The sequence below is a fragment of the Spermophilus citellus genome (genome assembly GCF_964194105.1).
Source record: "Spermophilus citellus genome assembly, chromosome: 1".
Classification (NCBI taxonomy): domain Eukaryota; kingdom Metazoa; phylum Chordata; class Mammalia; order Rodentia; family Sciuridae; genus Spermophilus; species Spermophilus citellus.
Genome location: NC_138182.1, coordinates 71,507,489 through 71,533,963, shown reverse-complemented (window position 1 = coordinate 71,533,963; position 26,475 = coordinate 71,507,489). Strand labels below are relative to the sequence as shown.

The 26,475-nt window shown below is 55.4% G+C and overlaps 1 protein-coding gene across 1 annotated transcript; it reads right to left on the bottom strand.

The window, feature by feature from the left end:
- Positions 1 to 11,608: 11,608 nt before the first annotated feature.
- On the bottom strand, positions 11,609 to 25,479 carry LOC308639906 (DNA (cytosine-5)-methyltransferase 3-like; the record flags this gene model as incomplete). The annotated part of the gene is given in 12 exon segments (XM_081278286.1): positions 11,609 to 11,631; positions 11,634 to 11,773; positions 13,451 to 13,536; positions 18,194 to 18,333; positions 18,843 to 18,918; positions 20,166 to 20,254; positions 21,251 to 21,338; positions 23,563 to 23,734; positions 24,287 to 24,399; positions 24,472 to 24,551; positions 25,102 to 25,146; positions 25,416 to 25,479. Coding segments are annotated over 12 exon segments (1,116 nt in total).
- Positions 25,480 to 26,475: the final 996 nt, after the last annotated feature.

The window sequence follows — 26,475 nt, the reverse complement described above, 5'->3', positions numbered from 1 at the left end:
TTCACACCCTGGCCCCCACCCTGGCCCAATGTTCTAGCCCTGCCTTCCCTGAGGGTGAGTTATGAGAAGCCCCAGATCTGAGCCAGGGGCCCAAAGTAGACTTCTCCAGGTGGACAGTAGGTGAACCACACCCAATGACTGTTTAGGACTGGACCAAAGGTGCCGCAGTCTTGGCTGGGCACAGAATCACGAGCCAATCAAGCAGGAACAAAACTTTATTTTGAAAAAGCCGCTAACACTCTCAGCGCCAGCAAGTCAAAAACCGGTCCTCCCACGAGGGTGTCCGACCGGAACCGCGCGCCGACCGGAACCCCCGGGGTCCCCCCCGGACCTCCCCCGGAATTTCCTCCCACCTCCTCCGGAATTCCCTCCTACTATCCTTCCCCAACCAATGGGAACTCTCCAGCAGTCCCGTAAAGTCCCGTAACTTGAGTCCGGTAGCAGGCCAAGGTGAACAGCGGGAGTCCAGTTTGCATATGAATGTAAATTTTAACATAATCATCTCAGTGGCTAGCTGGCGTCACTTTACAACCAAAGGTGCCATACATCGTATATATGCTTGTGGCTCCTAGCATCTGCCCCCTTCTGTTTAATTAAGCAACAAGCAATGTGGCTAGGGACCGTGCCTGGTAGGTTGTCCAATTTAACATATGGTTCTTACCCGTCATGGGAGAACTGACCTTTAGGCGTCAGCTTCCTGTCTTAGGTTGAATCCACTGTAATCAGAGCAACCCGTCGCTGACTACCGGTCCAGCATTCAGCCATGCTTGTGGATAGGCCTATGCACCAGTGGGGGGGTGAGGTTCTTGCCTCACCTCTGTTGGCCCCCAAATTTAGCCTTGGTGCCAGTGGGGGGGTGAGGTTCTTTGCCTCACCTCTGTTGGCCCCCAAATTTAGACCATCACTAGTAGAAGGGAGGAGGATACAGAAATGCCACGACACCAAGCCAATTGACGGCTCCTTTGGAAAAATTGCGTCACTGGTGACACCATCAGCAAAGATATGCCAGTATTACCACAATAAACATGGGGTGAGCTGGCAAGGGAATTGCATCACTGGTGACACCATCAGCAAAAATATGCCAGCAGTACCACAATTCGGTGCACCAGATGATATTTCACAATGTATGCAACTGATATATAGTCCAGGCAAGTTCTGCAAGCAGTTCAAATTGGAGGAGTCTATCAATATGTCCATATCCTCCCAAAGTAAATCAAGTCCTTGATAGCATTACTTGTTGAGTTATATTCATTGATGCATCAGTTTATACAGTTTACTGTGATAGCTATCATAGAAGCTGTAGTTTGGTTTTATCTCAGTCTTCACTGGAATTGGGATGGAGATGGAAATTCTGGCAATGATGGTAAAGAGACATTATCCTGAACAGAATTATTAAATATAATAAAAAGAAAAGGTGAAAGTAAACAAACAGATCTGTTAAACTCCTTTAAAAACAATCCTTAACAGCCGTTTACCAAATTTAAATTAGTAAACAAACAGATCTGTTAACCATCTTTAACAACAATCATAAACAGCTGTTCACCTAATTTAAATTAAACCATATAAATCACGTGAATAAAGAAAAAATTCGGATCCATTTTTTCATGAGCGCTCCTCATATAAGAAATATGGACATACACACATACAGACATACAACACAAAACAGAAGTGTGCACACAACATACAACACATAAGACAATAGTAAATAAAGGCCTTGTAACTATACTTAGGTGAAATCTCCATTGCAATGTTTAAAAACTCCACAGTCAAAAAAAAAAAAAAATAAATAAATAAATAAATAAATAAATAAATAAAAAATAAAACACAGTCAAAAAATAAAACTGATCAGAAAAACATTAACCTAGGTTTGTATGAGCTCAAAAATAAAATAGAACTTTATGATGTGGAAAAATGCAATAATAAAATAGATACTGAAAAAAAAAACCTTGGTTAATCACTGTCGCAGATGTAAGAATAGCCAAGCTGGAGCTCTGGATGTCAGCTGTTATGGATTTGAGTCAAATCATCTTCTTTTTCTGTAGAAATTGTTTTAGTTAATCTCTCTGGAATCCAAATTGGTTGCTGTTCATCCTGTGGGAAAACACAGACAGCGCCCCGATTCCAGACTATCACTGGATCCGGGCCTTTCCATTGTCCTGTTAGAATATCTTTCCAAAGTACCTTAGGCTTATGTACATTTTTGGGGTACAAATGTCTTTCCGCAGCACTAAGTCCCGATGAATCTAAATTTAAAAAGTTTAGAGTAAAAAGGGTTATTTTAAGTTTATCTTTGGGGGATATATACCCCTTTCCAATTCCCTCCTTTTGTTTTAATAAGTACATTTTAATAGTTTGATGAGCTCTTTCAACTATGCCTTGTCCTTGTGGATTGTATGGAATTCCTGTTATGTGAGTAATACCAAATGATGAGCAAAATTGTTTAAAAGAGGAGGAAGTATAACCAGGACCGTTGTCCGTTTTTAACTGTTTTGGAACGCCCACAGTGGCAAAATTTTGTAAGCAATGAGCTATAACATCTTTAGTTTTTTCTCCGGCATGAAGGGAGCCCATCAAAAATCCGGAAGAGGTATCAACTGTAACATGTAAATATTTTAATTTTCCAAATTCTGGCAAGTGTGTGACGTCCATCTGCCAAATATGGTTAGGTATTAGTCCTCTAGGATTGACTCCAAGATTAACTTGTGGTAAAAATGTCACACAATTTTGACATTGTTTTATTATATGTCTGGCCTGTTCTTTAGTTATTTTAAAACGCTTTTGTAAAGTATTAGCATTGACATGGAACCTTTTATGAAAATTTATAGCTTCTTCTATTGTGGAGAAAATATGTATGTCATGTGTAGATTTATCTGCTAGTTCATTGCCCATACTAAGGGCTCCAGGCAATCCTGTATGTGCCCTGATATGACCTATGAAGAATGGATCTTTTCGGTCCCAGATTAGACTTTGTATATCGGAAAACAAAGAGAAAACAGTAGAGGAAGGGGAAATCCTACCAGCATCTTCAAGGGAATTAATAGCATTAACTACATACTGACTATCAGAAAATAAATTAAATACAGAATCTTTAAACATCATAAAAGCTTGTAATACTGCATTAAGCTCTACCTTTTGAGCTGATTGTTTGGGTACTAAAAATGTAAAAGTTTGATCAGGAGTAACTACTGCTGCTGTACCATTGTTTGACCCATCAGTGAATATATTTGGAGCATTTATGATAGGGGTTTTTCTTGTCATTTTTGGAAAAACTACAGGATGCTTAGACCAAAAAGACAACAAAGGATTAGATGGTAAGTGATTATCAAATGAAACACTAGTTTTACACAGGATTATTGCCCAAGTATTTAACTCATTAGCTAACTCATCAATTTGATCCATAGTATATGGAGTAATAATTTTATTGGGAGAAATCCCAAACACTCCCTTAGCTGCTTTTATTCCTTTGAGTATTAATTGTCCTACAGCCTCAGGATATCTAGTAAGAATAGTGTTAGGGGAATAAGATAAATGTATCCACAATAATGGACCTTCTTGCCAAAATACTCCTGTAGGAATATTTTTTGTTGGTAGTACAATAAATAATAAAGGCAAACTTATATCAATTCTATCCAAATGCATATTTTCCATATATGTTTCAATGATTTTTAATACTTTTCTTGCTTCAGGCGTTAACATGCGGGGTGAATTTGGATCTGATGGACCTTTTAGAATATCAAATAAAGGTCCTAACTCTCCTGTTGGTATGCCTAGATAAGGCCTTATCCAATTTATGTCTCCCAATAACTTTTGAAAGTCATTAAGTGATTTGAGTTGATCTACTCGTATTTGAATTTTTGGTGGACGGACCATGGTTGAGGATAATAGAACTCCTAAATAATTAATTGGAAGATTTAATTGTACTTTATCTATTGCTATCTCTAGATTATAATTTTTCAATAAATTTGTAAGTGTGGCATAACATTCTAGTAATGTGTTTTTATCTTTATGTGCCAGTAACACATCATCCATATAGTGAAATATTTGTAGTTCAGGATTTTGGTTTCTAAGTGGCTGGATTGCTTTATTAACATAAATTTGACACATAGTTGGGCTGTTAGCCATCCCTTGAGGGAGTACTTTCCATTCATATCTCTGATCAGGACCTTCATGATTCAGTGCAGGGATAGTAAATGCAAAATGTGGACTATCCTCGGGATGAATTGGAATTGAAAAGAAACAATCTTTAATATCTATAACTAAAACATGCCAGGTTTTTGGTAAAGCAGACAATTGAGGAATCCCTGATTGAGCAGGTCCCATAATAACCATCTCATTATTAATGGCTCTTAAATCTTGTAATAATCTCCATTTACCAGATTTCTTTTTAATGACAAAAATGGGAGTATTATAGGGGGATACGGAAGGTTGTATATGTCCTTCCGCTAACTGTTGTCTGACCAAGTCATGGGCTACTTGTATCTTTTCTTTAGTCAAGGGCCACTGAGGAACCCACACTGGTCTTTCTGATTTCCAAGTAATTTTGATTGTCTCAGTGGCCCTTTCTGAAAACCCAATTCATGTCTATTTATTTCTTGATCTATTTGAATAGGTGCTGTCATACCTTGTTCTTGTTCTCTTAATCTTTTTTCTTTCCTAAAGCCTTGTTTAGCCCTAGTAGTGGGCGCGTTAGGATTGATGTTATTTGTTAATGTCAATCCTAATTGATCTAGGACATCTCGTCCCCATAAATTTACAGGAAGATGATCCAATACATAGGGCTGTATAGTTCCTTCACATCCTTCAGGATCCCTCCAATCTAATACCATAGCACTTCTATGGGGATTTGTTGCCACTCCTAGGCCTCGAAGCGTTTGAGTGGCTTGTTGTAATGGCCAATGTTTTGGCCATTCTTGACGAGATATGATGCTGAGGTCAGCTCCTGTGTCCAGCAGCCCATTAAAGTCATGTCCTTGAATTTTTAATTTTAGCATTGGGCGAGAATCTAAATTTAAAGACAGCATAGCCCAATCTACACCTGTGGAGCCTAATCCCTTGGAACCTCTTTCTACATTACAACTGGAAAATTTATCATGCAGGCTGGGTATTATTAATAACTGTGCTATTCTATCTCCTGGTGAAATTACTGATATACCTCTTGGAGAACTAGCTATAATTTTTATTTCACCTTCATAATCGGGATCAATTACCCCAGGACTTATCATAAGTCCTTTTAGTGTAGAAGAACTGCGTCCCAATAATAAGCCTACTGTTCCCTGGGGAAGAGGTCCTTTTACTCCTGTGGGAATGATTTGAATTCCCATCTCTGGGGTTAGTACTGCTCTGGCAGAGGCGCAGATGTCCAGCCCTGCGCTCCCTCTAGTTTGTCTGATGAGGGATTTAATGGATAATGCGTCCTGGGCACTACCTTGATGGGGCTGTTGGGTTCCTCCATTGCCCCATATATTTGTGGTTTGGGGCCCCGGGGCATTGGGCCCTCTAGTCCGTTTTTTGGCAATGGAGCTTGATACCTTTCTCCACGATATCGTGGGTAAACACTTGGTCCTTGTTCGTTTTTTGATAACGGAATACCCTCTATGGTGGTTTGAGAACGGCATTCATTAGCCCAATGTCTCCCTCTACGGCATCGTGGGCAAATACCTGGTATTCTATTCCTTTGATATCCAGCTTTGTTAAACCCTCCTCTTATGGGGCAACTCCTTTTAAAATGTCCTGTTTGATTACAATTATAGCATGTTCTTGGCCTGGCATCTAAAGCCTGTTGTACTGCTGCTAAGACTTGCCCCTGTTCATTAATGTCTCTACATAATTTAATATATGTGTTTAAATCCTCATGTCTCCATGGTCTAATGACCTCTCTGCAGCAACGATTTGCTTGGTCATAAGCCAGTTGTTTTATAAATGGCATTACCTGTTCTGTATTTCCAAATATCCTAGAGGCTGACTGAATAAGTCTATCTACAAATTCAGCATAAGGTTCATTAGTTCCTTGTATTACCTTAGATAATTGACCTTGTAAGTCTCCATGCCCCTGTAAAGTTTTCCATGCCCTAACTGCATCTACAGCAATTTGTGCGTACACACCAGGGTCATATTCAATTTGTTGTCTTTGACCCTCATAAGGTCCCTTCCCCAAAAGCATTTCTATATTTCTTTGAGGATAACCAGCTTCTGCATTTCGCCTAGCTGTCTCCATGCAAAATTCCTCATTGGCAACCTTCCATAACAAATATTGTCCTCCGTTTAGCACAGATCGACACATGTTAGCCCAATCTGCTGGTGTCATGTCCAAGTTGGTAACAGATTCGACCATGCTTATTGTGAAGGGAGCTTGCGGCCCATAGGTCGTTACAGCCTCCTTTAATTGCTTTATTGTTTTGAAATCTAAAGCACGGTGAATTCGTTGCCCTCCTGCCTGCTCAAGTACAGGGCATGCTAATCTTTGGGGTCCTGCCTCAGAATTCCGTCCATCAACTACGGGAATTGAGGGCCGCTCAGCGGTAGATGGAGCTGTTGGCTGAGTTACGCCCTCTGGTGATAGAACGGAGTTGGTAGTAACCTCCTGTTGTAATTCTCCACCTGATGGCTGCTTGTCCTCTAAGCTTGCTTTTTTTAAATTTTCCTCTGTCTGACTAGCTTGAGAGACCTTCTCTTTTGCTTGACCTAGCGTTTTTTCTACCATAGTCTGGACCTCTAACAATTTACTTAACAGTTTTTCGGTTTGTTTTTTATTGGATTCTAATCTACTATAACCTAACCCAATAAGGTAGGATAAAACAAAGCCGAAGCAGAATGAAACAAAGACGGAGCAGACAATGGTTGTATCAATTTTCTCTTTCTCAGGGCTGAATAACTTCAAACCTTGAGCCAACCATTTTTTCCAGTTCGCCTGAGAAAATTCTAGGGCTAGGGAGCTCGAAATGAAAACAAAATAAATCAAAACAAGAACACATTGTTTTCTGAGAAGGTCATCCATCCTGTCGCCTTCCCTCAGGGGCGAGCAATTTACTCACCTCTAAGCTTCAGGCGTTCCCCGCACGGGCCGCCAAATGCCGCAGTCTTGGCTGGGCACAGAATCACGAGCCAATCAAGCAGGAACAAAACTTTATTTTGAAAAAGCCGCTAACACTCTCAGCGCCAGCAAGTCAAAAACCGGTCCTCCCACGAGGGTGTCCGACCGGAACCGCGCGCCGACCGGAACCCCCGGGGTCCCCCCCGGACCTCCCCCGGAATTTCCTCCCACCTCCTCCGGAATTCCCTCCTACTATCCTTCCCCAACCAATGGGAACTCTCCAGCAGTCCCGTAAAGTCCCGTAACTTGAGTCCGGTAGCAGGCCAAGGTGAACAGCGGGAGTCCAGTTTGCATATGAATGTAAATTTTAACATAATCATCTCAGTGGCTAGCTGGCGTCACTTTACAACCAAAGGTGCCATACATCGTATATATGCTTGTGGCTCCTAGCACAAAGGTAGGGAGGGCAGGCCTGAACTGACACCCCCTGCACACCCAGTTTGTTCCCCGAACCTTTGTGGGGTCTGATGGGGCCCCTGGTACAGCATCTTTGCATACGAGAGGCTCTGAGAAGCCCACTGCTTGGACCTGGGTAAACCTTGAACTCCTGTGTTGGCCAGTGTTGTCTGGCACCTGGTCTGCGGGAGACTGCTGAGCTCTGGGCTGTGGTGGAGCCCACTTGCTCCCCGCCCCCCGCCCCCAACACACAGTACTGGGCCCTCCTCTCTGCTGACTCAGTGCTCCCTCCTCCTTCCCAGGCCAGGTACAGAGGTACTGCCAGACTGGTGAGGAGGTGGGCCAGGAGGGGACAGGGTTCCCTCCCTGTAGGTGGCAGGTCTGGAGGTCCTGATCTCCTGGGAGCAGCCTCTCTATTCAGTTCTGCCCCACCCCAGGCCTGCTGCCCAGGCTGATGGTGGAGCAGGGGCAGCCTTTGTGAAGGCAGAAAGCTGGGAGCCTGTCCCTGTGCCATTGTGCAAGGGGAGCTCCCGGAGCCCAGTCCCCATGCAGATTTCATTCATTCAACGAAGACCCGATGAGCACCCAGCACTGGCTAGTTCTCAGAGAGCACGCGGTAAAGAAGGCTCTAGTCTCTGCCAGCTGGACGCGGACAACCCATGCAGCTGTGGGACAACCAAGTGAAGACAGCCAAAAGGTGAGTGCCAGGTGGTGACGGAAGTTCCCGAGGAAAAGAGCAGGGACAGTGAGCATGTGGTCCCGAAGTCCCCAAGTCGGGAGTGGAGTGGGCATTTAGAGGCACTTCTTCAGGGAGGGGCCATCTTCCCTTTTGGTCAGGAAGCTCAGGGACTAGAGGACCCCTGCCCATGTTCAAGGGTCCAATGAAGGGGTCTGCTCTTGGGGTGGGGATGGGGAGCCAGAGAAGTGTCCTGAAGGAAAGGTGAATGTTGTCCCTGGACAGCAGGGTGCCCGCATAAACCAGATCGTGTGCCTTGGGATGGGTCCAGCTCCAGGAGCCAGGAACCAGTGTGGGCTGGAACACACGTGGCCAGGGCCTCTTCAGGGGCACACGGTCCACACACCCAGCATAGAGAGGTACATGATGTTGGTGGCCTCAGTCCCCTCCCCCGCCCCAGCTCGGCTCCAGCTAGCAGAAGACTGAGTTTGGGGAGAACCAGCCCAGCATCACTGGCCGGATGAGCAGAGCGGTCAGCCGGGCTGGGCAGCTGGCACCACCCATGCCTTCTCCTCCCAGGCCAGACTGCTGCCACTCCCCTCCCCTTGGTTAGGTGAGTCCCTGAGGCCCACACAGGGCTGTCTCTGATTGGGCAGGCCTGGGCTGGGTGCCCACCTCTGGGCCTATCACTGAGGCCCAGGGGCCTGCACTGTACTGATTGGCTGATGCCTGGGTTGGGGCAACGCCCCTTTTAGCACTACCCAGATCCCCCTCCACCCTGCAGCTCTCCAAGCCAGGCCTGGGCGCTGTGCTGCCTCACGGCAGTGGGGCAGTGGTAGAAGATGCTCGGGTGGCACAAGCATGGCTGGCAAAGGGGTAGGGGCTAGAGCTCACAGAGGTCTCAGAAACCACTTACTGCTGCTGGACCCACTAAACAGCAGAGACTCTGGATGGAGGGGCCTATTGTTCCTTGGGCACAGTAGGGAAGTGACACGGAATGCAGCTGGACTACAGGGGGCACCGTTGGGCAGCACCCGGGCGCTGTGGGGGAGGGGAACCAAGACCAGAGATGGTAAGCTCACGATGGGTTGAAATCCCAGCCTTGGAACTGTGCATCACCAGGCAAGTTAGTCAGCCCCTCTGTGCCTGTGTTTCCCATCTGTGAAGTGCAGATAATCACACCCTTGTGGCTCAGTGACCAGGTAATGCCTGCGAGTACAGTTGTGCGACTGTCCTAAATTAATGCACACCCTACAGGCAAAGGGTTCCAAACAGGACTCTGAGATGAAGGAGACATAGGAAACCCTTTGGGAGGCTTCCTTCCTGTGGCTGTGGCTCCCTTGACCAGGACTGCAGGCGGGCAGGGAAGCTCGGTGCTGGGGTGGGACAGGCCCAGGCCATCAGGACTGGGAACCAGAGGAACTGCAGTCCTGCAGCCTGGATCCGAGGTTCCCGGGCAAGGTTTGGAATCGCCTGGATGCCCCAATCTGCCCCCTGAACCCCAGCTGCACCCAGGAGCAGCAGGGCTCTGGGCCCCAAGTCCCACTGATGGGGGGGCCTGCCGCCACCTAATTTCAGGTCTTTCCCCCACACAGGAAGCACAGTCCCCTGAGAGTCACAGCACAGTGTGCCTCTGACATCCCAGATGACACTCAGAACCTGACTCCGGGCTGGGGAAGCCGATCTTTTCTCTTGGGGGTCTGCTCATTTCCTGAGTCTGCTGCAAGGAGTCAACGCAGACTTGGGGGCTTAAAAACAGCAGGGGCATCGTTTTTCCACAGTCCTGGAGGCCAAAGTCGGAGGTCACTGCTTCACCTGGAGGCTGAAGGGAGACGCCTCCCTGCCTCCACCCCCTGGGGTGCCCCTTAGCTGAGCTGCAGTTCTGGAGCCTCTCTGCCTCTCTGGTCAATGGCCGTCCCCTCTGCATGTGGCCAAGACTGCCTCTGCCCCACTCTGATTGCAAATGGGCCCACCTGGGTAACCCAGGAGGCATGTCGACTCAGGCAGTGGGGTCCTTCTCTGCCGTGTGAGGTAACACCCACAGCTCTGGGAGTCGGTCATGGGCATCTTTTGGGGGGTGATTTACAGCCGACTCCAGGGATCATGAATGGGGCCTTTGGGGAGGGTTAGAGTACACAGGAGGAGCTCCAGGTGGGGACGATTCTGTGTGCACGTTTGAGAGTGCGGAGAGGACGCGGAGCGTGTCTGGAGACCTGAAGCCTGGCTCTCCTCCTTGCTCTAAAGCAGGTGGAGAGCAGGCCCTGGTTTTCTCTCTGCCCGTGCCACCAGTTATCTGGGTGGACGCAGCCTGGCCGCTACCAGCCCTGCACAGTGCTGTCATCCCCCACTGGGCAGCTGTGGTCACAGGTTCATGTGCACGGCTCAGCCAGCTTTCGGGATCAGTGTGGGCTGCAGAGCCTAGGCTACCAGGAGGGGTCTGTCTGCCCCTGGCTGAGCCCAGCTCTGCTCTCCTGCGGTGTCTCTGGCCCTCTAGCCTGGTTCTATCACAGCCCTCCTGAGTCAGCCCTGGACACGATACCAGTGCTGTCCATGTGCAGGGCTGTCCTCCTGGACGGAGAAAGTGCCCTGTTACACTGATCCAAGGGTGACCTCACTCTACTTCAAGGTGTTTCCAAGGATCTTCAACAGATCCAGTTTGAACCCCCCTTTCTTCCTCAAAGCATTGTACAGACCACGGAAAGTGTCCCCAAGTCCCAGTTGTGGAGTCCAGGACAATCTGACTCTGTTTAGTTGCTGTGTCTGGACTCAGGGGATGGGATGGTTCTAGCTACCTGAGAAACAGTCCTGTGAGATTCCTCACTCATGTGAGGCTGGGTCCAGTCGATGCCCTCCGTTGGGTTAAACTCCTCTGGGATGGGCACTGCCCAGGGCCCTGGGGAATCCTGCTTCAGCAAGCCATGCCATCTGGGTTAGGAGCCCAAAGGTCACAGACTTTGCAGGTAGATCTGGGTGGGCCCGAGCACCCTTGGCTCCGCTGGCTCTGGCTTTTCTACCAAGTGGGAATGTTCTATACTGGGGCGCTCGGGGCAGCCTGATAGGTGAGTGATTTCAACCATCAAACCAACGAAAATCCCATCTACGGGGGTGCACAGGGTGGGCACCTGGTACCTGGGGGGCTTTGCTTACACACAGAACACCAAAATATGACCAGCAGTCCTCCAGTGACACATCTATTGAACTTCTCAGTGGGAACACAGGTGTGCTCTCGGTGCCCTGTCACATCAGGATCCCATCACCACACAGGGCACCTGGCTCCTCTCCCCAAACCCAGAATGGAGCCCAGGAGAGCCTGCGACTCGAACCAAACAGGAGGTGGGTCTGTAGCATCACAGGACATCCAGAGCCAAGCAAGTGAGAGTAACTGGAGAACACAGGTAGAAGAGGGGAGTTCCAGGAGAGCCCTTTGTCATTGTATAACGGCTCATTTATAAAGAGGAAGTGCGTTCTGAGAGAAATACTTAAAATATTCTCGTAGGGGAAGAAAGCAGTTCTTCACGAGCGCAGATGGGCCCTGGGCAGGCAGTGTCCCTCGCTGTCCATCTTGAGCCAGCAGCAGGAGCTCCTCTTCTGAAGCCAGGGCCGAGTGCCTGCTGCCAGGGAGAGGGGCACAGTGAAGGCCAGACCCAGAGGGGCCCGTGGTGCCTGGCTCAGGAAGGGGCCAGGCTGGGCCCAGGAGGGAGGGAGCTGTGTGTCCATGGCAAAGCCTGGCAGGCGCCTCTGGACAGCTTGGGAAGGGGGCCAAATGCCGCAGGTTGTGGGCCAGGGTCAGGAGCACCTGCCATAGGTTACTTCTGTTTTGTGGCGGGCTGGTTTTCCGTTTGGGTCGTCCTGTGTTCAGTTGGTAGTGGGAGGGACTGAACCAGGCCTCAAGCCTGCTGGGAAAGAGCTCCACCCCTGAGCCACATCCCCAGACCTTTCTACTTTTAATATTGAGACAGTGTCTTGCTAAGTTGCCCAGGCTGACCTGGAACTCGCAATCCTCCTGTCTCAGCCTGACTTCCGAGTCACTGGGGCTACGGGCGTGTGCCACCATGCCTGGCCACATGTGACTTCTAAGGTGTCATTCCTACCCCACTGCTGCTCCCTGGGTGAGCGGCTGGCGAGGAGTGCAGCCTGGCTCCCCCTGCAGGCCATTCTGGGCCCGAGCGATGCCCGTGCCCTGCTGCTGGACTTGGACCCACAAAGTCACACAGATACCAGGGAGGGACCTTCTCGGCCACCACCAGATATTGATGTGGTGTGGTGGACGGCATGCAGGCGGGGCTGTAGTCAGCAGGCTCCCGAAGAAAAATTAGTTTAAAAAAGTGGCTCACCTCACTTTGGCACCAAGCCAGGGAGGGCCAGGAGGGCGTGGGGTGGGGAGGGGCCACAAGCACCTCCCTTGACAGGCACGGGCCCTGGGGCTGTGCAGGGGCTGGGAGCCAGGAGAATGCTGAGGCTGGAGGGGAGTGGGGAGAAGTTCCCAGAAACTCACTCCTGGGCAGAAAAGAATGACTTAGCAGTCCTAGGAGGTGTGGTCCCATTGGCTGAGCACGTTTGAGCCTGCGTGAGTGTGCAGGTGTGCAGGCTGGTCCACCAGGAGCACGTGTGAGCCTGAGTGTGCAGGTGTGCAGGCCAGTCCACCAGGAGCGTGTGTCTGTGAGCCTGCGTGAGTGTGCAGGTGTGCAGGCCCGTCCACCAGGAGCGTGTGTCTGTGAGCCTGCGTGAGTGTACAGGTGTGCAGGCCGGTCCACCAGGAACATGTGTCTGTGAGCCTGCGTGAGTGTGCAGGTGTGCAGGCCAATCCACCAGGAGCGTGTGTCTCTGAGCCTGTGTGAGTGTGCAGGTATGCAGGCTGGTCCACCAGGAGTGCGTGTGAGCCTGTGAGTGTGCAGGTGTGTGTGTCTGAGCATGCACAGGTGTCCTGGGGGTGGTGCAGGGTGCGGGGCTTCAGAATGCGGGGCCACATGGGGCACATTCTCGAGGATGAAGCAAGTGCTCTGCCCAGTATCAGGCTTTGCTCTGGGGCCCGGGCACCACCTTGAGGTCCTGAGGCAAGACCCTGGGAAGTGCTGGGGTAGAGAGAGACTTCAGCCTGCGGAGACCACCCAGTGGCTTGGGCGTGTGAGGTTTGCAGGTGGCCCCAGGCCTGGCTAGACTCAGCCTGACGCCCCAGGGCTGCTCAGCTTGGCTCTGCTGGTAACCCACTGACTCCAAGCCCGCGTCCCCCGTGAGCCCTGTGCCGGCTGTGTCCCTCCAGCCTGGAAGCCTCACGGCCCAGGAAGTACCTCTTCACAGCGGGGATGTTGGTCCACACACGCACGGCATTCTGCAGGGTGCTCCCGCGGACGTCCTGGAGGATCACGGGCTCTGTCTAAGGGACGGAGGGCGACACCAGTCAGCCTGACAGCCAGTAACCTCCTCCCCGTGGGTCCCCACGGTCTGCAGGTCTAGGCTAGCAGTCTGCCCAGTGCGTCCTCTACCTGACAGACCTTTGTCCTTACAAACTGCCCTCTGAGAAGAGAAGCAGGGTCATCGTGTTCTTAACCGGCAGATGTTTGGTCCCACGGGCCAGTGGCCTGCAGTCCCTCAGGGATCAGGAGGCTTTGCTGGCCAACAAGGGCTCCCCAAAGCGTGTCCACCCTCCTATTCTTGGCAGCAGTCCCACAGGCTGTCTCTAAGGCTGGTCACGGTCTCTGCAGAAGCCCAGAGAGGGGGAGGCAGAGCCGGCATGTGCCACAGTGCGGGGGAGCCAAAGAAGGGAGAATCGGAGGCGGGAGGCCCTTCTGGGTGACCTGACTCCACCCCCCTGATCCGACAGCTCCCCCGGGGAGCAAGCAGCCCACCAGGGTCATAAGGGTGCACAAGCTGGCCAGAGCCACACTTAGGTTTCTTGCCCTCAGCAGAATAAGGCCCACGGCCGGATGGGGATGGCAGACGACCCAGGACTTTCCTTCCGTGCTACTTTGGAGTTGGGACCAATTAACTCTGAACTCCCAACCTGTGTGCCAAACAAGGGAAAGCGGTATTGTTGCAGCCCTCTGTCTGTCCTGACGGGTGCCTGGCTTAGCAACGTGGTGTTTCAGTTGGGCCCACAATTACTGACGGCAGGAATAGGGATTTTTTTTTTTTTTTTTGGTAAAACAATGCAATGAACCAATCTGATCCCAACTGCTGATATGTGACATTATGTTGTTGTTTTTTTAAATGCTCAGCTTTCCTAATAAAGAAGAAAGCAAGCAACAGGGTCGTGAGGCCACTTTGCTTAACTCTGTAGAAATAACCTAAAAGTTTAAATGGATCATATTCTAGGAAACGTGACCTCCCGACACTGACTGCTGAGACAGGAGATCTCCACGGACCGTTCGCACAGCAGCTGTAGCTGTGGCACAGAACGCCGTCTGCCTCAGTTATTTTAGGGAGCAGGTCCCACATAGAGACCACAGCCCGCCAGGGGCCAGGGGACAAGGGAACCGCCACGACCCCTTTCCCGATGTGGGTGGAACCCTGACGGCGTGCCCTCCCACAGTGCAGGCGCTCACCACTAGGAGTCTGCTCTACACTGTGTCCTCTCAGTCACTCTCGTGGATAAGACTCCCCAGGTAACCCACAGACACCCGAGACCACCGTTGATAAAAACGCCTCAACCAGCGAGAATCAGCAGAAACTCCCCTCAGCCTCCAGCACGCTGCGCCTCGGCCTCAGAGCCAGGGTCCCTGCCCTGTGGAGGGCAGGGGGACACGGGGTATCCCCATCACGGCCAAGGTCCCCGAGACTGGCAGCTCCATGAGAGAAGAGAAAGAGATCGCAGGTTTAGGACCAGGAGAAACACTGTCACCGTCACTGTCTGAACACACACAGCAAGTCTCACTGAATCGAATGAAAACCCTCAGCCCACGCGGCCATCCAGCCACCGGGCAGTGGGGGCCATCAGCACAGAGGCCAGTTCCACGTGTATAGACCAAGCCAGTTGGAGGCCCAAGAGGGAGGTGGCCGCCAGGAGCAGCAGGCAGGAGATCCCGGGGTACGCTAAGGACTGAGGGAGCGCTCCCACACCGTGCCCACTGCTGAGGGACCGCTCCACGAGGGTGGTCGGTGACACATGTGGCAGCCACCTTCACCCTCTGACCAGAGAGCCCCTCTGGAGTTGGCCACGGACGGCCCCTCTGTCAGAGCCAGAGGCAGGAAGTGCCTGGTCACCCACCCACAGGGAGCGGCCACATGCGCCCACCACCCCAGGAACCCACGCAGCACAGGGACAAGACGGAGGGGTGCTGCTGCCAGGGAAGGCCACTGCAGCTGGAGGCCAGGTGCCAGCAGCAGGGCGCTACAGGGGGCTTTTCCTATCGTGTTGGACCTTGGACGAGGGCAGGCGCCCTGTGAGAGGAGCACCAGGCTGGCCAGGCTGACCCGTGAGGAGGGGTCCACGGGAGGGTCCGGGTGTTAAAATCCCCACTAAAGCCACACCTTCAACTTGAGTCTGTGCTTCTGCACATCCTCCCCCTGCCCCAGCCGAAGCCCCAACACTGGGCGCCCCTCCCTGCCTGCCTGGCTCACCCTCAAGTCACCCGCGAAACCCCCGGCAGTGGGGGCTGCCCTCGCTGCACCCGTGGCTGGCCACACTGTCCCCACCCCGTCGCGTCCCTTCTGGGATCGGGAGCATGAACTCCTTCCTGGGGGAGGTCAGGTGGCCGCGACTCCACTGCACTTCCCCTGCCAGAGCCATTCCCAGAGCTCCGCCACGTCTGGCCGCGTGGGCTCCGCCACAGCCCACGGGGCTGCTCTGGTGGTGCCAATTCAGACGCGTGGACAGAGGAGCAAGGCCGTGGTGCCCCTGCCTGTGTGGGTGTGTGGGGTGAGCACGTGTATGAGGCACAGAGGGAGCATGTGTGTGGCATGTAGTATGTGGCACGTGTGAGTCCTGGTGTGTGTGTATGTGTGCAATTGTGTGTGTGAGTCCTGGTGTGTGTGTGTGTGTGTGTTTTGTGCAGTGTGTGTGTGAGTCCTGCTGTGTGTGCGCTGTGTGTGTGATTCCTGGTGTGTGTGTGCAGTGTGTGTGTGTGAATCCTGCTGTGTGTGTTGTTTTAGTGTGAGTGTGTGAGAGTCCTGGTGTGTGTGTGTATATGCAGTGTGTGTGTGTGAGTCCTGCTGTGTGTGTTGTTTTAGTGTGAGTGTGTGAGCGTCCTGGTGTGTGTGTGTGTGTGTCCTGCTGTGTGTGTTGTTTTAGTGTGTGAGAGAGTCCTGGTGTGTGTGTGTGTGCAGTGTGTGTGTGAGTGTCCTGGGGGGTGTGTGTGTGTGCAGTGTGTGTGTGTGAGTCCTGGTGTGTGTGTGTGTAATGTGTGAGTGTCCTGGTGTGTGTGTAATGTGGGTGTGTGTGAGTCCTGTTGTGTGTGTTGTTTTAGTGTGAGTGTGTGAGAGTCCTGGTGTGTGTGTGCAGTGTGTGTGTGTGTGAGTCCTAGTGTGTGTGTAATGTGTGTGAGTGTGTGAGAGTCCTGGGGTGTGTGTGTGTAATGTGTGTGAGTCCTGGTGTGTGTGTAATGTGTGTGTGTGTGAGTCCTGTTGTGTGTGTTGTTTTAGTGTGAGTGTGTGAGAGTCCTGGTGTGTGTGTGTGTGTAATGTGTGAGAGTCCTGGGGTGTGTGTGTGTGTGCAGTGTGAGTGTGTGTGAGTCCTGGTGTGTGTGTAATGTGTGTGAGTCCTGCTGTGTTATTTTAGTGTGAGAGTCCTGGTGTGTGTGTGTGTGTGCGGTGTGTATGTGTGAGTCCTGGTGTGTGTGTGTGTAATGTGTGTGAGTCCTGGTGTGTGTGTAATGTGTGTGTGTGTGAGTCCTGCTGTGTGTGTTGTTTTAGTGTGAGTGTGTGAGAGTCCTGGTGTGTGTGTGTGTGTGCAGTGTGTGTGTGTGTGAGTCCTGCTGTGTGTGTTGTTTTAGTGTGTGTGAGAGTCCTGGTGTGTGTGTGTGTGTGCAGTGTGTATGTGTGAGTCCTGGTGTGTGTGTGTGTAATGTGTGTGAGTCCTGGTGTGTGTGTAATGTGTGTGTGTGTGTGAGTCCTGCTGTGTGTGTTGTTTTAGTGTGTGTGAGAGTCCTGGTGTGTGTGTGTGTGTGCAGTGTGTATGTGTGAGTCCTGGTGTGTGTGTGTGTAATGTGTGTGAGTCCTGGTGTGTGTGTAATGTGTGTGTGTGTGTGAGTCCTGCTGTGTGTGTTGTTTTAGTGTGTGTGAGAGTCCTGGTGTGTGTGTGTGTGCAGTGTGTGTGTGTGTGAGTCCTGCTGTGTGTGTTGTTTTAGTGTGAGTGTGTGAGAGTCCTGGTGTGTGTGTGCAGTGTGTGTGTGTGTGAGTCCTGCTGTGTTATTTTAGTGTGAGTGTGTGAGAGTCCTGGTGTGTGTGTGTGTAATGTGTGAGAGTCCTGGTGTGTGTGTGTATGTGCAGTGTGTGTGTGTGTGAGTCCTGCTGTGTGTGTTGTTTTAGTGTGTGTGAGAGTCCTGGTGTGTGTGTGTGCAGTGTGTGTGTGTGTGAGTCCTGCTGTGTGTGTTGTTTTAGTGTGTGTGAGAGTCCTGGTGTGTGTGTGTGCAGTGTGTGTGTGAGAGTCCTGGGGTGTGTGTGTGTGTGTGCAGTGTGTGTGTGTATGAGTCCTGCTGTGTGTGTGCAGTGTGTGTGTGTGAGTCCTGGTGTGTGTGTGTGTAATGTGTGTGAGTCCTGGTGTGTGTGTAATGTGGGTGTGTGTGAGTCCTGTTGTGTGTGTTATTTTAGTGTGAGTGTGTGAGAGTCCTGCTGTGTGTGTTGTTTTAGTGTGTGTGAGAGTCCTGGTGTGTGTGTGTGTAATGTGTGTGAGTCCTGGTGTGTGTGTGTGTAGGTACCAGTGTGTCCCATGTGCCCGCTGGGAGGCAGGGCAGGAGGTGGCACCCCGGGGGCACGTGCAGAGAGCGCGGTGGTGGCGTGGGGTGGGGTCCAGCTCCTGTCTGCGCCTCTGTGCGTGGCCCCCGGGGAGGCCGGGCCGGGAGCTGGGTGGACGTGAGCCCCTGGAAGCCGGCACGTACCTCCAGGAAGCGAGCGGCTATGGCCTGCTCGTCCCCAGTCAGCAGCAGGTTGTCCACAAACATCCAGAAGAAGGTCTGCGCGCTGCCCGGCCGCGGCCGCGCGTACAGCAGGAGGCGGTGGAACTGGAACAGGTACCACCCTGCGGGGGGCGGTTTGGCTGTGAGGTGGGCGAGGGCTGAGGGCCTGGGTGTCCCCACCCCTTACACTTCTGTCCCCCTCCCAGGAGCAGCACCTGGCCAGGGCCGCAGAGGCTCACAGGTCCCGACCTTATCCAGAGAGGCCAAGGTTCAGCAAGGACAGGGACAGGGGCCCACACTGACCACTGACCCTGCCTTCCGCCTCGGACTCCAGAGCCTGCATGACCTGGAGGCCACCTGGTGGGCTGGAGGGCCTAGAGCGGGGCACGAAGCGGCCTTCGGGGTGACGGTAACCACTCTCTTGTCATGGCAAGGCAGGTGACCCACTGTACGTGCTAAGGGACGTGCTATGGGACCTGCCATGCGTCAGTGACAGCCCTCCACTGTTTAAACACACCACCGTTCCCGCCCTCCCTAAGGCGCTGCAGTGGGTGGGAGAGAGGAGAGGTGACAGGGCTGGGGACAGACGCCCTGGTGAGTGGAGCAGACCCAGCCCTTGAGGGCATCTTACCAGGAGAGTGGTCACAGGCGTGGCCCAGGGCGGGCGTCGAGCCGTACACGAGGTCGAAGGGGCCCCATTCCTCCACCTACAGGACACGGCAGGACACGGCTCGCTGGAGAATGTCCTTATTTAGTGGGACGCTGGTCACTGTGAGCCCCAGCGCTCAGCCCTGGGGCCGAGATGCCCTGTCCAATAGGATGTGGTGACTCCTCCCAGGATCCCTGGGGGCAGAGGAGCCCACAGAGCTGAGTCATCAGCAGCCACCATGCCCTCTGGGGCACACCCGGCACAGGGGCCATCTGAGAATGGCCACTGCTCCTGGGTGGAACCTTGGGCCCCTGGGACCATGGACTCCCCGCCACGGGTTGGTGTGCTGCCTGGGAAGCGGCCAGTCCACACAACCCCAGCACCCCGACAGTCAAGCCAGCCACATTCCTGCCCCCTCGGGGACGAAGGAGCTCTTCAACACCCACAGCCCCAGACGCCTCGGCACCCAGAGGGCCACCCACGGTCAGCGACAACCCAGCCCCGGGTCATTCTCCTAGAAGTTCAAGAGACACCGGATACTGGACCCCACTTTCGATAGCCCAATCCAGAGTGGACCCTGAGCTGGGGCTCAGCTCAGCAGTGAAGCGTTTGGGGCAACAGGTGGGGTTCAATCCCGGCACCCCCAAGCAAACAGGAAGACGCTCCGGCAGCTCTGGGCAGCAGGGAGACCTGAGCCCGCCCTCCTGCTCCTCTTGCCTCTGTCCTGGGCCCCGCCTGGTGGCTGGGGTGTGAACAGAGGAGGGCAGGGAGGCGGGACAGCTGGGTCTGCTGTGGCACCCGGCTCTGTGGCAGGAGGCTGTGCCCTCCTTTAACGACCGCCCAGCAGGATGGGGTGGAAGGGACTCAGCTCTGGGGAGCAGCCGCCAGCACAGAGTGGGACTCACCCGGAGAGAAGCCCCTGCGTGGACGCCCAGGTCCCACCGCCCATGGGAGGTTTTCAAATGATGGGCGGCCGTCGGGTCCCAGACCCTGCCTCTTTTAGAGGGTGGAGGGGGGGTCAGGCCCCCTGGCTGGGCAGCACCCCATCATGGGGCAGAAATGAGCCACTGGATTTTAGGATGTCTGGCCGGCTGCCCGGCTCTGTGCTGAGGGCAGTGCAGGCCCACGGAGCCAGGGAGCACCGTTCACTGGGCCCCAAGCCCTCGCTGGCCTGGAGGCCCCAGAGTGGCATCCAGGAGGCTCCCCTGACCCTGGCCTTCCCCACCCCCTACCTGGCCCTGTTGTCCCTGGCCTCAGTCCCCTGTCCTCCCTGAGCCGGGGTCTGGGAGCGCAGAGCCTACTCACATCTCTGCGCACAATGTTGGTGACGTCCTCCAGGTGCCTCAGTCTTCCCGCCTTGCAGCCAGGTTCCAGAAACCCCAGACTGGTTAGCTCTGGAGTGGGACAGACAAGGGCACAGAGGAGCTGCAAGGAGCCAAGTGGGCCAAGGTCCCACCAGGATGTTCCCCTCAGCCCAGCCACGTTGTTTCCATCGGCGGGCACCAGGAGAGGAGGGATCTCTCCTGTTTGGTGACCGCGGAAAACAAGCAGGCCTCAGAGTACCGAGTTCAAGGCCAGTCTGCCGCAGAACCAGGCACTTCTGCCACGCTGTCACTTCCTGGGCAGCGTGTCCACACGGCACCACTAGGCCAGCCAGTAACCCTGGGAGCAGGCCCAGCTCCTGTGGCCCCACCAGCAGCGAGAGCCTGGGCCAGCCAAGCCACTGCTGGTCTGTCTCAGGTGCCTGTCCCCAAGGTCAGTGACAGGATCACCGCCAGGGCACAGGCCTCCGCGGCATCTGTGCTGCTCCTGTCCTAGGGGCACCCACCCACCACGACCCTCTCTGGGGCTCTCCCGCACCTGCCAGGTGGGACTTCAAAGGGCACCCGCTGGGGGGTTGGCAGAGCTGCAGCCAGAGGGGCACACCCTGACGAGGGCGGGCGGGAGGGCTCGGAGGAGAGTGCAGCGAGGGTCCCACGAGGCTGGCTGATGGGGCCTCTGGGTGGCAGGCTGGCCGTCTGCCGCTGGGCGCACTGCTCATCACAGCACTGGGCATCCGTCATGCTCTGCCAGCCGCCTCTGTCCCCGCACCCTCCCTCCCCACCTGCCTCCACCTCCTCCTGGGTGGGCGCCCTATCTGGCCCTGCTGTCCCTGGCCTCCTGACCCCTGTCTGGCCTCCCTCCTGGCCTCCTGACCCCTGTCTGGCCTCCCTCCTGGCCTCCTGACCCCTGTCTGGCCTCCCACCTGGCTTCTTGACCGCTGCCCCCACTGGAGGCCTCCCCTTCCTTTGCTCAGGGCGTCCAGGAATGCGGCAGGCTGGGCGCTGCTGGTCACGCCACCTCCCCCACCCCCCCCACCTCCCCCCACTTCTGCAGGTCAGGGCACTCACCTTTCCCGATGTCCCCAAAGAGGGAGAGCACCCGCACGGGCTCCCTTTTCCAGGCTGGCACGGTTTTATAGATCTCCTGGGGACTCGCCTGGTAGAAAGGCCGTCATTCAGCCCCTGGTCCCAGAGCCTCGAGCCACAGGCTCCGGGTGGAGGAGCCCCCTGAGACGCACCTGCCAGGTGGAGGCCGGCCCCAGGAAGGCCTCCCCTGCCGCAGGCCTGGTCCTGCCCCCTCGGTGGGGGAAGCAGGCCTGCGGGGCTGTCCCTACCTCAGAGGAGGGGGCTGGGATCCCAGCAGAGATGGCTCTGACTCTGAGGCTCCAAGACCCGGGAGAGTGCACAGCAGTGGGGACTCCGGGCCAGAAAGCCCTCGGAGGGCTGGGCAGTGTGACAGCTGCCCGAGGTGAGGGGTTCCCCAGGCCCAGACCTGCTGCCTGTGATCTGTGGAGCTGAGAACTGGCACCCTGAGTCCAGACGCAGAAGAGCCATGCTGGGGACCCAGGACACAGACGTCTCTAAACTCTGTGTGTGGTATGTGGGGCACAAGGCCTGCCCACCCCTTCCAGGATGCCAGCCAGAGACGGACAGGGCCAGTGGAGACACCTGGCCAAGGTCAAGTGCACGACTCTCAGGGACAGGATGGAGCAGGGACCAGGGGCTCGTGTTGGGACATCCAGGAATGCGGACATCCGATCAGGCAGGAAGTAGGCAGTGGGGGTCTGGCTGCCCTTGGAGGAGGAGGGGCGGCCGGGGCCAGGGTCCCGGCTCAGCTCTGTGTCTGCACACACAGCTGTGGCAGCGGCTGGGACCCTGGAGGAAGGGAAGGCCTGGGGGCCTGCCCCCTCTGCCCAGGGTTGACCCCAGGAGCCACCTCCGCCTTTCCCTGGCTCCACGCCCTAGGTGGCATTTCATCACACTTCTGAAGGTCACTTCGTCTGTGTGTGTGTGTGTGTGTGTGTGTAATCCCTCCTGCAGCCTTGGAGCCCAGGGGTCTCCATCGTAGGGACAGGAAAGCTTTCTACTCTCAAGGTACCAAAGGGGGGCTCCATAAGGCACACGCTGGCCTTGCTTTCTGAAAAGCACCTAAGACACCTGCTCACCACTACGAGCAAGGCACACCTGCATCCACATGGCGTCTGTGAGACTGGAACATGTGTGCCACTGGTGTGCACGCACGTGGGCACGGCACAGGGCAGCTGGCACCTGCAGAGCCTGGTCTCAGCTGGACAGCTTCAAGACCCTCGCAGAAAAGAGCCCCAAGGCCAGAGTGGCCCCTGAGAGGAGGACCCCAGGGGAGGCAAGGCCACCCCGAATCAGGGTACATCCCTCCTGGCCTATGGCACCCCAGCCCACCAGCGAGCCTGAGGCTGGGCAGGGAGATGGCGACGCCAGCCTGGGGCTGCTCCCAGGAGCCCCTGCTCCCTGTCTCTTCCATAGGATGCGCCTGGCGGGCAAGCAAAGGCGGCCTCAACCCCGAGGAGCAGGAATGAGGACCCGAGGTCGGTCGAGCAGCTGGACGGCACCCCGCTCTCTGCTGGCTCCCCGCGAGACTTTCGCCCCTTCCAGGGAAGCTTCTGAGGGCCAGCAACAAACCAGGACAGACTGCAGGAACACAGCTCAGCAGGGAGTCCTGCTCAAGGTCCCAGTGGGGCTGGCTCCCCCTGGAGGCTGGAGGGAGGGGCACCGTAGCCCCCACCTCTGCTTCAGGAGGCTGCAGTGGCCCTGGGCACACCTGGGCCACGGACACGGGCACCCGCCTCTGCCTCAACCTCACGGGGCCTCTTCCTGTCTCTTCATCTCTGGAATCTCCCTCCCCTTTAAGACATCATCAGTCTATGCGTTTGGGGCCTCCTTGAATCCACAAGGGTCTCATCCTCAGATCCTTCCCCAGACGTCATTCCCTATTTCTGAATAAGGCTGCGTTCAAGGCACCCAGTTTAGGACTTTGAGGACATAAGTCTGCACCTTCCATGAGCCCATGGTCCTGTCTGCTTGGTGTCTCTGGCCTCAGCTGTGGGAAGTGCTGTGTCTGACTCGCTGTCCTGGTTGGACCAGGAGCCCACGTTGGCCCAGAGCTGGCAGCCACTGTGGGGCTCAGAGACTGCAGAGGGCTGCCAGTTGGCTCTCTGGGTCCCTCCTTCGTGACTGTTGATGAGCAAGGCTCATCCTTGCTTGTAAGAAACAAAATCACCATGCTTCACTGATTCTGAAGAAATGGCCCGTCTGGTGGCACAAAGCCTGAGCCCTGTCCCTGTCCCTGTCCCAACCGATGGGCACCGTGGAGCCAGTGGAAGCCACAGCGGCCTGCTCCTTACCACCTCGCGATCCTGGAAGGCCTTCAGCCGCTCACGCCACTTCCTCCTGCGCTGCAGCAGGCCACTGCGCGAGAAGGGCAGGCACAGGAAGCACACCCAGCTGCTCATGGCGTGGATTCTGCCCGCAGTCCCGGGGCCCACCAGGGTGTCCACACACTCCAGACAGTAGCACCTACAGAAAGCAGAAAACCAAGGTGACCCGGTGACCCTGCCCCCGAGGGCCTTGGAGGGACCTCCCTCCACTCATCTGAGAAAACAAACGGCCCTGCCCTTGTGTGCTGCGTGGGGGAGGTGAGGCCACAGGCTAGAAGGGACCCTGGTAAAGGACGGCAAGGTCCAGAGATGACGACAGTTATCTGAGGATCCCCTAAGCCGCCTGGCCTCCCCAAACTCTGCAGGAGCAGCCGCCGGAGCAGAACTCAGGGCCAGCCTCTGAAGAGCACCCCGCGGACCCGAGTGGGGAGCAGTGGATGCAGCCCAGGCTGGAAGGGCAGGGGTGAGCATGCCCCTGTGCGGCCCTGGTCATGACCCTCTAGACGGTCAGTGGAGGAGCAGCAGTGTCTTGTCTGGGACAGAGGCCTCCGGACACCAGTCCACGTGCCACGGCTGCTCGCCATGGAGGTGTCTGAGAGGGACATGAGGGGGGGAAGCATTGTTTTGGGAGGCCCCATCCCCCCACGGGAATAGTGGAGAAGAACAGGTGCCACCCCCGGGCCAGCCTCACCGCGGGCAGTCCGGGTTCTCGCAGATGAGCAGCGTCTCCCCCGAGCCGCAGATGGAGCAGGAGGACTGGTAGCCGTCCTGGTCGTACTGGAACAGGGCCTCCAGGAACCTGTCCTGGGCAGGCAGAGGTGGCTGTTGGCATCCCCCTCCTCCCAGAGGTGGGGCCCCTGCTGGACCCCCGCTTACCTTGCACGGGGCACAGATTCCCCCCTCAAACAGGGGGTGCTGAGTGTGCACCTGGAAGCTTCCACAGCAGAGGCAGATGTCTAAAGAGAAACAGAGCGAGGGGCTCGGCCCTCGGCAGAGTGAGGACTCGACAGGGTAGAGAAAGAGCTGTGGCGCCCGGTCAGGGGGAGGGACGGCAGGCCCGGGGGAGGGCAACCGTGTTCATGGATCGGACACCTTAATGTCACAAAGAGGCCAGGTGGGAGCCCGTCTCAAAACCCCAGCTGGCTGCGCCGCAGAGTTTGACACCTGATCCTGAAATGTGTACGGAAATGCAGGAAATCTGCAATCGGCCAATCCACAAGGCCAGAGGTGCCGGGGACAGGGAGGGGACAGGGAGCGGGGACAGGTTTTCTTTGGGGATGATGAAGATGCTCTAAGATTAGGCAGTGGGGAGGCTGCAGGACCCTGCTCTGTCAGCACCCTCAGAACCACTCCACTGTGCGCCTTCACGAGGCGCGGGAGTTGGGGGGCAGGTGGGGGAAGCACGCAGCACCCGCAGAGCGCCCAGCCTTCTTCCGGAGGCCCCAGAGGCCGAAGCCGCCTTTCTCCATCCTCCCTGCGGCCCGCGGCAGGCGGTGGGGAGCTCACCTTCTATGTTCCCCTGGTTCACAGTGATTTCATAGGCAATGAGATCTGCAAAGAAGGCAAGAGTGGCCCTCCCTCCTCCTACCTCCTATGGGGTACCGCCACAAAGGAATGCCACTAATGTGTCCTGAAGTCACAGGGGCTGGGGACCTCACCCCCTCCCCTGCCTGACTGTGGCCACCTCGCCCCCTCCCCTGCCTGACTGTGGCCTGGCCCGCCCAGCTGGGTGGAGGAACCACAAGTGGATATTCCAGATGGTCCAGGCCTGAGGGCAGCACCCTATGGGGAGGGTCCAGTAGGTGGACGAGAGCTCTCACCTCTGCCCAGCTGGACTGAAGAGGGGGATGACCGCCCGTCGGAGCCCACCAGGATGGCATCCATGCTGTGCTCAGCCTCCAGGACTGGGGCCACCGTGGGGAGGGACACAGGACGCCAGGCAGAAGGAGAAAGCCATCAGCTGTGAGCCTCTGACGGGAGCCCAGTGGGCCTGGCCCAGCAGTAGGGAGACAGAGCACCAGCCATGCCAGCCACCCCCACTCCGTGACCCCTACCCACCCAGCCAGCCAGCTGGGTGGCCCCTGGGTGCCCCTCACTGGCCCAGTTGGGCCAATTCCTCACAAGGGACCAAGGGACCAAGGCACCAACGTCCCCTGCAGCCCCGGGCTGCCTCTGACCCCTCAGGGACCCCACGCTCCTGCCTCCCAGTGTCCCCACGCCCCAGCCAGGGGCCCCTGGGACAGTCCTCCCAGCCTGCACCCAGGCCTGATGGCCGCCGGGAGGAAGAAGGGCCCGCTGGTCTCACAGGGCTGCTGCCACTGCGCCCCGTCCAGGAGTCTGTCTGGGTCCAGGTCAGAGCCCAGGCTGTCTGCAGTCAGGGTCCCAGAGGGGGAGAGGGCCATGAGGTCGGGCCACAGCGCCTCCCAGTAAGTGGGGGACTGTCCAGGACCCAGGTCCAGGGGCGGTGGGCAGCTGAGAAGAGGTGTGAGGAGTAGGCTCTGGCCTGATGCGGCTGGGGTATGGGGAGGGGTGAGGGGCTTCTGCAGGGCACAGAGGACCCCGTGGGGAATTAGGGGGCAGGAGAGATTCCTGGGGGGAGGGGTCTCCAGAGTGGGTGGGATTAAGAGCTCAAGAAGAGCGGCTGGAGAATGGGGGTCCCGGGCAGGATGGGGGTGATGGTGGGGGCGGGGTGCTCAGGGGCTGGGCGCTGGGGGCGGGGCTTGGGCAGCTCAGTGCGTGGGAGTGCTCCAGGGCAGGGTGGGCTGGGGTGGCGGCAGCATGGGGGTGGAGCTCCGGGAGCAGGGCTCAGAGCTGGGTGGAGGTGGGGGGCTAGGGGAGGGGCGGGAGGGGGTCCGCAGTGGGGGCTGTGGAGTGGGGGTT